A 12,446-nucleotide genomic window follows, 5' to 3' on the forward strand; every position below is an offset into this window, starting at 1 on the left:
ACATCAACATCAGCAACAACTCTCAACATTTATATCTTTTATAAGCGGCATGGCAAGTTTCACCCTAGACAATGGCCAGATGCCAACTGATAGGGATTGTTGTGGTTCTGTTCGCCGAGCTGGGAATTTATGTTGCAGACGTTTTGTCCCGTGTCTAGGTGACATCCTCAGTGCTTGGGAGCCTCCTGTGAAGCGCTTCTGTGATCTTTCCTCCGGCATTTGTAGTGGTTTGAATCTGCCGCTTCCGGTTGTCATAACCTCAACACCAAGGAGAGGGAAGCACTAAAATCACTAAGAAACGATAAGAACATAATCATACTACCAGCAGACAAAGGCAGAATGACGGTCATCCTGGACAAAGCAGACTACATCCAAAAAGCGCAACAACTACTTGCAGATACCAACACCTACCAAAAGAGGGAGTTTGACCCCACCCCACAGCTCACCAATAGGATAACCAACACACTGAGGAACCTACAAAATAACGGACAGATAACCAGGTTTGACCTACAAAGAATGAAACCTGAAAGCAACAACACCCCCAGATTCTATGGACTACCTAAAGTGCACAAACCAGACATCCCACTCAGACCCATAGTATCACTACCAGGGACACCATCACACAAACTGGCTAAAGAACTACAGCAGAAACTGAAACACCTGATCAGCAGATCCAGACACTCTATACAATCAACACAGGAATTCTTGGACATCATCAGAAATATACACATAGACAAGGAAGAAACCATCGTCTCATTTGATGTAACGGCACTGTTCACCTCTATCGACAAAACCCTAGCCAGAGAAACAATAGCCAACCTGCTGGACATACAGAACAGACAACAGGACATTGAACCTATCAACAAAGATGGCATACTCAAACTACTGGACCTGTGCCTCACAACACACTTCACATTCAACAACCAAATATATGAACAAATCAACGGCACACCCATGGACTCACCCATCTCTGGACTCATAGCAGAAGCGGTAATAAAAAGATTAGAACAAACACTCTTACCGCAAATTCAACCCAAACTCTGGGTCAGATACGTTGATGACACCTTTGTAATCATTAAAAACACAGAAATAGAGAACACACACCGGATCATCAACGCCACACTCACAGGAATCCGATTCACTAGAGAGGAAGAAAAGAACAACTAACTCCCATTCCTAGACGTGATGGTACAGAGAACACCGAACGGAGAATTCACCACAAAGGTATACAGGAAAGCCACACACACAGACCAAGTCCTAAACTACGAAAGCAACCACCCCAACACACACAAAAAAGTTGCATCAAGACACTATTCAAAAGGGCCACAACACACTGCAGCACACCAGAACTGCAAAAAGAGGAAGAAGAACACCTATACAATGTATTCGCCAAAAACGGATACCCCCACAATTTCATCAACAGATGCCTAAGGAAAAGACAACGGAATGAGGACATGCCGCAACCCAAAGGACTAGCCACACTACCATATCAAGAGCATTTCCGAACTGACAACCAGACTACTGCGACCACTAGGACTCATAACAGCACACAAACCAACAGCCAATCTCAGACAACAACTCACCAGAATGAAGGACCCGATACCCAGCATGAGCAAAACTAATGTAATGTACAAAATCCCATGCAAGGATTGCACAAAACACTACATAGGACAAACAGGAAGACAGCTAACGATCTGCATCCATGAACACCAACTAGCCACGAAACTACACGACCAGCTTTCCTTAGTAGCCACACACGCAGATGACAAGCAACATGAATTCAACTGGGACAACACTACTATTATAGGACAAGCCAAACAGAGAACAGCCAGGGAATTCCTAGAGGTAAAAACAATGACTGCAGATGCTGGAAACCAGATTCTGGATTAGTGGTGCTGGAAGAGCACAGCAGTTCAGGCAGCATCCAAGGAGATTCGAAATCGATGTTTCGGGCAAAAGCCCATCACGGAATTCCTAGAGGCATGGCGTTCATCCACTGATTCAATCAATAAGCACATTGACCTGGACCCAATATACCGACCACTGCAGCGGACAGCTGGAACTGACAACCGGAAGCAGCAAATTCAAACCACTACAAATGCCAGAGGAAACATCACAGAAGCACTTCAAAGGAGGCTCCCAAGCACTGAGGATGTTACCTGGACAGGGGACAAAACATCTGCAACACAAATTCCCAGCTCGGCGAACAGAACCACAACAACGAGCACCCCAGCTACAAATCCTCTTACAAACTTTGATAGGGATTATTGCTAGTTAAACGCCTTAATATCAGTCCAATTAATCGCATTATTATTCCATGTCCCATCTGCCCTCTGGTCCCTAGCCCTGGACAGGGAGGCCTGGGTTCAAGTCCCACTTATTCCAGAGATGTGATAACATTTCTGAACAGATTGATTACAAAAGAAAAGTTAATTAAAAGAAAAATCAACCTCTCATCTTACCAAACTCGCTAAACATCTGAAAACTTAACAAGAAAACCAGCTTAAACACCTGGCATATTCAGCTTGTCACTTGCTCCAGATGGCCTCCACATTGGAAACTGGGCACTAACATCTTGAAGCATACCACACAGGCGGCAGACACACACACACCCCACATCCACAGACACTGGCATCAGCATGTGTCAGCCTCTGCAATGGTCATGGCACATCTATAATCCATTTACAGGATACTTCTGCCCTTTAATGTTGTACCTCCGGCTCCAACAACAACTATCATTGCAACACCTCAGCAAGGACACTATGCACTCAGGGATAGGCAAACAACTCTGGGAGTGGCAAAGCATGAGTCTTAGTGGGTGGTGTGTACAGTAGCAGAGATGTGAATGTAAGGTTTCAGACATAAGTTCTTAAAAATCACAACAGAATCCCTACAGTGTGGAAATGGGTCACTTGCCCCAAAGGATCCATATTGACTCCCCGCAGAGCATCCCATCTAGACTCATCCACCTACCCTATCTCTGTACCTGTACATTTACCATGGCTAATCCAACTAACCTATATATCCCTGGACATTATGGGACAATTTAGCATGGCCAATCCATCTAACTTGCACTCTTTGGACTGTGGAAGGAAACCGGAGCACCCGGAGGAAACCCACGCAGACACAAGAGAATGTGCAAACTCCATATAGACAGTCACCCAAGGCTGGAATTGAACCTAGGTCCCTGGTGCTATGAGGCAGCAGTGCTATACACTGAGCCACTGTGGAACTTACCCTGGCTTTGTGGAAAAGAATGACATTGACTTTCTTCCTACAGTACTGCATATCCCTCCACATAACTGAAAGTGCGTTCACCTAGACAGGACCCTCAGACCCAGGTTGGCATGTTGGGAAAATGACTCAGTTCTAACAGCTTGCTGCATTACATTCAAATTCATCCCTTTAAGAAAACACGTCTGCTTTTTTTTAAAACCTAGTTGTGCTTCTAAGACTCGGCTGCAGCAAATCGCGACAATATCTTGGTCATATGGTCTGACTGCCATTAGTTCCAATGTTTATGTTCCAGACAGACACCTAGATTTGATTGGTAGTTTGAATATTTGATTTGTAATTTGAAATTTTTATGATGGGTTATCATTCAAAGTTCAAGTAGCTGTTTAGTAAATCTGAGAAACCACACTTCCAGATAAAGGTGCACAGGGAAATGCTGACTACAGAGAAACACTGACTACAGAAGTACGTTGTGGAACCCCTGGTTGGTGAGAATAAGCTGATTACATTTTCCTTTGAAATCATATCTGACAATTAACATGTGGTATTCCCAATTGATGATATGGGGAAAAGTACAATTTAATCTCACAGCAGTAATTCAGTCCATAGAATCACTGCTAACAAATCATGAATATTTTCAGAAAATGAAGTGAAATCTGTGGCATTACATAAACTATGAAATAATTTGGGGTTAATTGACCATGTCCTCCAGCTGACAACCACAGAGTTTCATACAATTTTCAGAAGGGTCACTGAGTCCAAAACATTAACTCTGTTGTCTTTCCATAGACGGTATCAGACCTGCTGAGTTTCTCCAGCAATTTCTGTTTTTATTTCAGGGTTCCACAGGTTTTGCTAATAAATTTTGGGAGTCATTAATGTGAGACCTCACTCGGCTGGATCTGAGGGAGAATCACTGATAGAAATATCTGAATACAAAAGCAAAATCTAAAGGAAAATTATCATGAACTTTGGACAGTGGCAAGAAAAGAAAATGAAAATAAATGAACAAAGGGAAAAGAAAGTACAGATAATGAAAAACTGTATCAACGTTCAGCCTTCAAAGGTTCACACATGTTGCAGTATTTTGAAATTGCTGTTGTTTACCACTCACGTTTCTAACAACCTTTAAATATTTGCTATTTCATTAAATAACATAGGTGCACATACTACAAAATACAACCTCAAGACAACTTGTGATAGGTCGAGCAATCCTTTGAGTGCTATCCCGATGTGAAAACAGAATAAGGAGATGATGCAGTTTGTAGCAAAATATGATTTGCATTCAGAATGGATGACTGGATCTCATAATTCATTTTTCACTATCTGCTGTCTTCAACTTATAGATTCCAAAGGAAAAGTTTCAAGTTCTAGGAACAATAAATAATAATACATCCAATAAGGCTCTCTGTTCAGTGTGTTTTTCCATTGTCTGGGGCTTTACTGCAGTTCATTATTTCAAGTCTATTTTCTCAGCTGAAATGCTCGTCTTCAGGTGGGGAAAACAAATAACGGTATCAGTTTGATGAATTGGAACCATACAGAGTAAATAAGAAGGACTTGATAGAAAGAAAAAGGCCATAGCTCAAGGGAGTCTGGACATGCGACTGTGAAAAACATTCAAGTTGCAATATTTGCTTTGTTGAAAGAAATGATAAGTAAGAAGATCTACACCAACTGAATATTGAAACTACATCAAGTCATTCCACTACTGGTTAATATTTTATAAAATAGTTCAGGTGGTTTATATAGTCACTTCCATTCTCTGACTGTAGGCTATATTGATTATTTTAATGCTTATAAAACATATTTGACTGAATTAACCGATAAGAATCAGTTACTGACTGAGATTAACAGTTAATATGATGACCAATCTGGGATCAGCAAATCAGAAATAGCTTATGATCAGCAGCTCTTGAATTCAGAATTAAGTGTAGAGGCATGAGAACTCTATACCTGACCAATGCATTAGATGGTCCGAGAACCAGGCAGTTATTTTTGGAATCCCATTACACTATAAAAGTTCCACATACTTTTATACAATTTTCAAGAACTGAAATAGACCCATGAGTAAGAGATGGCTTTCTCAAGAGGATCTCAATGTTTAAAACTGGCTGGGACCTGATTATATATTTCACCTTTATTTTTGCATAACTGCAAAGTAGAATCCAATTTGTAATAAGTCCAGAAGTGTTTATGCAACTACATTTTTGGACTGTGCTCGGAGCTGGATATCACTGCATAATTTTATTAGTACTGTGCTCAAAAAGCAATATATATTTAATGGTTTCAGGTTTTCCTGTTGGTAATGAAAGAGCAGTGTTCATCATTCACCTTCATAACAGGTATTCACACAATTTTGACAGGTTTTAGATAGTATATTTTCCTGTCATCAAGTATTTGTTTCTGTATGGTGTCAACACTAGGGAATCTGTGAACAGTGTAAGGAACAGCAAGACTCTTCAAATAATCAGATTGAAGAACCTCCAATGAGGCTCACAAAACATGAATCAGAATGCAAAATAAATTGATCAGAAATTCCATGTACACCATGTAAAGATGTGAAACAAACGCTGGAGAACATAGCTACGATTATGAGATAATGGTAAAAGAGACAAAGATACAGTTAAAAAATTAAAACCTGCAAAGTTAATTTGCTTTCTTAAGGAATTAAACACCATATTTAAAAGAAAGGTATTTTCAGTCCCTAAAAGGTTGCTCAGAAATAACAACATGGTTCAACAGTCAGAACTCTCTCACTTTTAGAAATAGCCAGCTCTATCAATATCTTAGTTTATACCATCACTGACATTGAATACTGCATTCAACAATGTACTCCGCGGAGGAGCAGCATATCTAACATATTTCATATGAATTTCTATATTTCATTCTAAATGCAGTTGCCAGAAGTTGCTGTCAGACTTATTACAACAGCAAATGCTGTTAGGCTCATTGTTATTACTGCAACAAATTCTGGGCCATTTGTCATTGCTTTTTGAAAGTAATGTGCAGAATTTGATTTCTAATTCAAACATTACTGCCAATGAAGTCAGTAACAATAAACACCATGGGCGGCACGGTGGCACAGTGGTTAGCACTGCTGCCTCACAGCGCCAGAGACCTGGGTTCAGTTCCCGCCTCAGGCGACTAACTGTGTGGAGTTTGCACATTCTCCCCGTGTCTGCGTGGGTTTCCTCCGGGTGCTCCGGTTTCCTCCCACAATCCAAAAATGTGCAGGTTAGGTGAATTGGCCATGCTAAATTGCCCGTAGTGTTAGATGCAGGGGTAAATGTAGGGGTAGGGGTAGGGGTGGGTGCGCTTCGGCGGGTCGGTGTGGACTGGTTGGGCCGAAGGGCCTGTTTCCACACTGTAAGTAATCTAATCTATATCTATATCTAAAGTAAATTAGAAAAATAGTGTTAGGCCACATAGTGTTACAGCATTTGGAAAACTGCATTCATTTTCTGTTAAAAACAGAAGCATTTGATTGTAAACTCTGAGTTTAATAATTACAAATCAAATTTCTTAATTCTTCTCACAAATCAAGTGAACAAACTGAAGGATATGAGGGGAACAAAATAAAAATCAGTTCAACACACCTTTAACATCAAAGAATACAGAATGTTAAACTAGAGTCTATTCAGTCGAAAGTCTCTTTACTGTTTTTTATGAGAGAGCCAATGATTTGGCTCTTTCAGAAAATTATGTTTTGGCACTTTTTTTGTAGGGCATTTCATGTTCGAACAATCCATTATAAAAGATGCTAAATTATTGTCCCGTACAGTCTTGGTGATGGCAAATTTATTGTAATTAATAATTACTCTCTAGTGAACATAGGTTTTTCATTATTGCATCTAATTCATAATTTTAAATAGCTTCTATAGGTCCCTCTGGTTTTTGTTATTTTTGCACTAAGATTGCCAGGTCACGTGCATATGTGCATCTTAAGAGAACCATTTGTTCGCTGTGCTGTACATTACATTTGCTGAATTGAGCAATGATCGGGTATGCTCTTAATCTTCTCTATTCCAGCAAAAGAACTTCAGCCTTCCCAGTTATTCTCTATAACTATAGTCTCTAATCTCAATCTTCCTTGTAAAGCTTTCATGTACCCTACCCATAACCTTGGCATGATTGACAGGGCACCCAAAACTGCATTCCTAATCTTTTGCTACACCTGCATGTTAACTTTGGATTCCTTGAATTCACACAAGCACCTTTGAACATAAACATTTAAAAGAAGCACATCTTTTAAAAAAACTATGCTTTTTAATTTGTACTGTCAAAGTGAATAGCCTCATACTTCCCCACATTATACTCCACATGCCAGATCTCTGTCTACAAAATTATCCTAAATATATACCTCTGCAGCTACTTAGTTTCCTCTTTGCTGCTTACATTGCCACCTAACTTTGTATCCTGAGCAAACCTGGAATATCATTCCTGGCATCTGTCTAATTCATTAATATAGATTATAATAGATGACAGTGTTTCTCCAACAACCAGTGTCAGGCGAATTCAAGAGTAGTTCCCTATTTTGCCTTTCTCCTTTTTGTTGAATGGCATTGTTTCATTGGTTTATTTCCAATTTGCTGAGACCACATCTTCAAATTCTCCCAGACATCATGTTTATTAGTAATCACTCCCAACTTAAGTGGAGCCCTTTCAATGGAACCAGTACTGGTGCCACTGCTCAAAGAAACAAAATCCTTTCATTCTTAAGTGATGTAGTTAACTGTCCTCACCATCAATTGTGGAAGTCTTGACAGAGAGTTGGAGGAACCACTTGGCCAGATGCTAGTAGAAGATCTCAAGAAATCTCCAAGCTTGGAAAGCAGCTTGAACATTAAGGAGAATCAAACTGAATTCTTGTTATAACTTGGTTTTGTCCCAGAAAAAAAAAAGAGCTTTCGGAATCCTATATTGTACAGGGGAACACTGGGTGGAAGAAACATGGAACTGGGAGCATTCCATTGAGATTTTCAGGTTTAAAGTATAAGTGATTTTGAAATATTGTATTAAGATAGTTCTGCTTGCTTTGTTTGAAGTGTACTGTACTTTTGATTGTGGACTGAAGTGGGAGAAGTACTCTTTCAAAACCAAGGAATGTGGAAAGAATTGATGACCTTTAGAAAAGCAAATTACCGAAACTCATTGCAAGTCATGTTTACACTGCTGTTTTCTTCAAGAAGTGGGGGAGGCTGCTTGTATTCAGGCTAATATCAGAGGATGTGCATGAAGTGACATTCATTAGGCAACAGGTTGCTGATTTATTTGTGGAAGTGTGAGCAGTTGTGAATGCCAAAGGCCATCAGCTTGACAACTATCTAATTAGCTCCATGTAGCTGAATAGCTCGAGGGTGTGAACAATACTGGCAGAAGCTTTTGGACTGCAGACAGAGGTAAATGGTATGCCTTTCTCTACTTGAGAAACCTGTAGAAAGCCAGTTTCCGTTGCCTCACTAGTTGCTGTTCGCTGTGACCTTTAATCAGTAACTAAGAGACTTTACAGAGAGTGTACCAATTGCTGGTGAGTTGTAGGAATGAGTGTAGTGAACCTGGAGAAAAGAGATTTAAAAACAGAAAATCCTGGCAAGCAAAACAATCATCTCAACAAAACCTGTGGCCTGGGGCCATTGAATTACTTTGCCAGTTTTTACCCTTCCACGCTTAACATTATGTGTCTATGTGTGTGACTGAGTGCACGAGAGAGTGTGTGTGCGTGAAAGAGAAAGAGTGTGCATGAGAGAGTATGCGTGAGTGTGAGAGTGTGTGTGTGCGTGGATATGCGCATATCCGTGCGTTCCGGGGGATAGAGTTTTAACCAGTATGTTATATATTTTACCTCTGGTCAGAATTTGTAAAAATTGCAGTTCTTGTTAATTCCAGAAATGAGGTCCTTTTTCTTCTTGTTAGCCTGGGTCTACCTAACAGATAAATTGGGGAATGTATGTACTTTGATAACATTTTTAACTTTTGTGACAACTCTGGGAATAGGACTTGATTTCCATCATGCCACCCCAGTGAAGTGTGACAGTTAAACAAAGCTTTTTGTTTAAAACACAATCTTATGCATAGTTCTTCCTGTAATTGCTGAGAGTTTCAATTTCTTCACACTGTTACTGGTCTCTCTAGAGGCAGACATAAAATAGTCCATGTCACTATTTCAAAGACGTGCAAGGGAATTATCCCTAGTGTACTGGACAATGTTTATCTTTCAATCAGAGTTGCATAAACAGATCACCTGGTCATCGCCACATGACTGTTTGGAGGAGTATGCAGTGAACAAATTGAGTGCCATATTTTACATATTGAAGTAGCAGTCATTTCAGAGTTACTTAATTGGCTATAGTGCTTTAGAATATCCTGAGGACACAAAAAATACCAAATAAATATCCGTCTTTCTTTTATTTCTCCAGTTGTTTTTAATAACACCATTTGTGGGGCTTTTTGCACCATGGTCAATTTGTTATGCACTGCTCATTCTCATCCACCCATCCAGCAAGTATCTTGTAACCACCAGATGTTGCCTCCGTCCACTACACCCTGGAGTCTGTTATCTTTTTAACTCATCACACACTCCTGCCCCTAAAAACTGGCCATGGTCTCTTCTTAACTTGTTGTCACACATTCCTTCTCCTAAACATTGGCCACCTATAAAATAGTAGTTTACCTAAGCTGAAGTTTATTGCAGGCTTTGGGACACCAAAGTCAGAACTAGATGGAGTCATCCCAGCATTCTTTACAAAGAAGTTTCGCAATTGGTTGCCTCGATGTTCACGATTCAAGTAAAGCCAGTGGAGGGGATGTAAATGCTACTAGTCCAATCAGAGGGCCAGCAACTCTAAAGATGTAATGAGCCCACTAGGAACAGTTGGCACGGCTGATCCAAGTAGGGCATCTCCATTTTGAGGCCTCAGAAAAGCAAGAAAAAAAAAATTGAAATCATAAGGATAATGTAAGCAAACCCCAGTGGCCCATCTAGTGGGGCTAAGGAGGACAAACCACGCCCTCATTTCCCTCTTTGGCCATCAAGCCTCTGTCTCTAATAACCTGCAAGGCAGTCTTCATGAAGGTGACGGTCACCCTAAGTAGCAGTGACCATGCCACTGTCAGCAAACAATGTGCACATAGGAAAATAATGAATTATAGGGCATTAATTATCTGAAATATCTGCTCACTTGTCCTTCTGGTCATTTCATGATGAAATTTCACAGTAGCATAACTTAGGGAGCTGTCTCAACATAGCTCACTGCTATTCTCCCTGCCTGGAGGACAGAAAGACTCCTGTTCAGTGCCCAGATAACTCTCCCTATCTCTGATGACTCACAGTGCTGGAATGTCTGCATCTCAGACTCCAGCCCAACAGGTTTGAGCCAAAGGTTCTTGAGCTGCAGACACTTATTGTTGATAGAGTTGGCACTGAGATGGATGATCAGCCATAATCATATTGAATGGTGGAGTAGGTTCCCAGGGTTGAATGATCTATTCTGGCCTATAGTTTTTAATTTCTATGGTTGTCCAGGAATTCCCACATACTTAAACTTAGATTAGATTAGATTAGATTACAGTGTGGAAAAAGGCCCTTCGGCCCAACAAGTCCCCACCGACCCGCCGAAGCGCAACCCACCCAGACCCATTCCCCCACACCTAACACTACGGGTAATTTAGCATGGCCAATTCACCTAACCTGCACATTTTTGGATTGTGGGAGGAAACCGGAGCACCCGGAGGAAACCCACGCAGACACGGGGAGAATGTGCAAACTCCACACAGAGAGTCACCTGAGGCGGGAATTTAACCCGGGAGGCGGGAATTGAACCCGGGAGGCGGGAATTGAACCCGGGTCTCTGGCGCTGTGAGGCTGCAGTGCTAACCACTGCGCCACCGTGCCATCCACGAAGCTATGGCATCCCACCTGTTCTGCCCTATTCATCTCAGATTAAATGACACTGTATGTTATTTGATAAAGTGTATGAACTGTTATTTTCCAATGGAATTGCTAGATTTAAAACTAGATGGATTGTGGATTAATGAATGAAGAATAAACTCTATTCAATAAAGGTGGCTCAGTGGTTAGCACTGCTGCTTCACAGCGCCAGGGACCCAGGTTTGATTCCGGTCTGAGTTGATTGGAGTTTGCACATTCCCATGTCTGTGTGGGCTTCCTCCAGGTGCTTTGGATTACACCCACAGTCCAAAGGTGTGCAGGTTACGTGAGTTGCCCATAGCGTTCAGGGATGTGTAGCTTAAGTACACTAGTCAGGAGAAATGTAGAGTAATAGGGTAGGGGAATGGGGCTGGGTGGGTTACTCTTCGGAGGGTCGGTGTGGACTTGTTGGGCCTGTTTCCACACTGTAGGGATTCTATGAACACTTCATTGCTATATCAAAGTGGGTGTAAATAAATCCACTATAAAATTATTTACAAAAATATTTATATGCAGACAAACAGAATAGAGATTTAAATTCTTCATAAGTATTAATATTGCACTATTCATTTATTTGGTATGAGAACAGTGAAGTTAGTAAGAAGTGTTATTCTGAAGATAACACTCCATAGTAGCTTGATTTACCAATGCCACTAGGCTGTAACCTACCTGCATTTATGTCTTCATTGAGACGACTGTATTTCGACTGGTCTAACTTTGTCCGACACTTTTCAATAGGTACCCAGGCATACGTTTCTGGACACAGCAAATCAGATGGATGGTATTGACCCTAAGAAACAACAGAAAAAAAAACACTGGCCATAAGTTACACAATATTAAGAAGAAAAATTGATTTATCCCACTGTATGGAAAACATGCCCTGGATGAAAAATTACCCAAAAACCAAGTGATTTTGAAAAACAAAATACAGTGAAGTATTACAAATAACTGAGAAAAAAAGCACTAAAACATACAAAAGCTATAGGTTGTAATAAGTTGTACACAAGAGGATGAAACTAAAGCATCTTTAAACTGTAGCATTTTTATTAGTGTGGTGTTATTGTACATGATACCTTAACTTAAGGAAAAGATACTTTTTTTAAAACTTAAAGCTGCATATAATTTACATACACAAAGTTCATGACATTCCAGGTTCCCAAAACAAGTGGAGCTTTACGTGGTCAGCTAGGTCTTGCAAGGAATAAAGGAAAATCTGAACAAAGTCTCACCAACTTCTCTCTCAAATCTTACAGCATACACATGAACAGCTGGAGGAATAAAT

At 40.5% G+C, this 12,446-nt stretch overlaps 1 protein-coding gene across 15 annotated transcripts in view; it reads right to left on the reverse strand.

Annotated features, from left to right (window-relative positions):
* Window positions 1–12,446, reverse strand: part of ate1 (arginyltransferase 1) — a 230,894-nt gene that overhangs the window by 24,451 nt on the left and 193,997 nt on the right. For all 15 annotated transcript variants that reach the window (XM_087998915.1, XM_043712693.2, XM_087998918.1 and 12 more), the window contains one exon: window positions 11,834–11,954. In XM_087998915.1, the coding sequence (XP_087855041.1) occupies window positions 11,834–11,954 (121 nt within the window). The remainder of the gene's footprint in view (window positions 1–11,833; window positions 11,955–12,446) is intronic.

This window comes from Chiloscyllium plagiosum, unplaced genomic scaffold, assembly GCF_037043375.1.
Source record: "Chiloscyllium plagiosum isolate Xiang-an unplaced genomic scaffold, Cpla_swu_hap1 HiC_scaffold_22, whole genome shotgun sequence".
In the NCBI taxonomy this organism is placed as follows: domain Eukaryota; kingdom Metazoa; phylum Chordata; class Chondrichthyes; order Orectolobiformes; family Hemiscylliidae; genus Chiloscyllium; species Chiloscyllium plagiosum.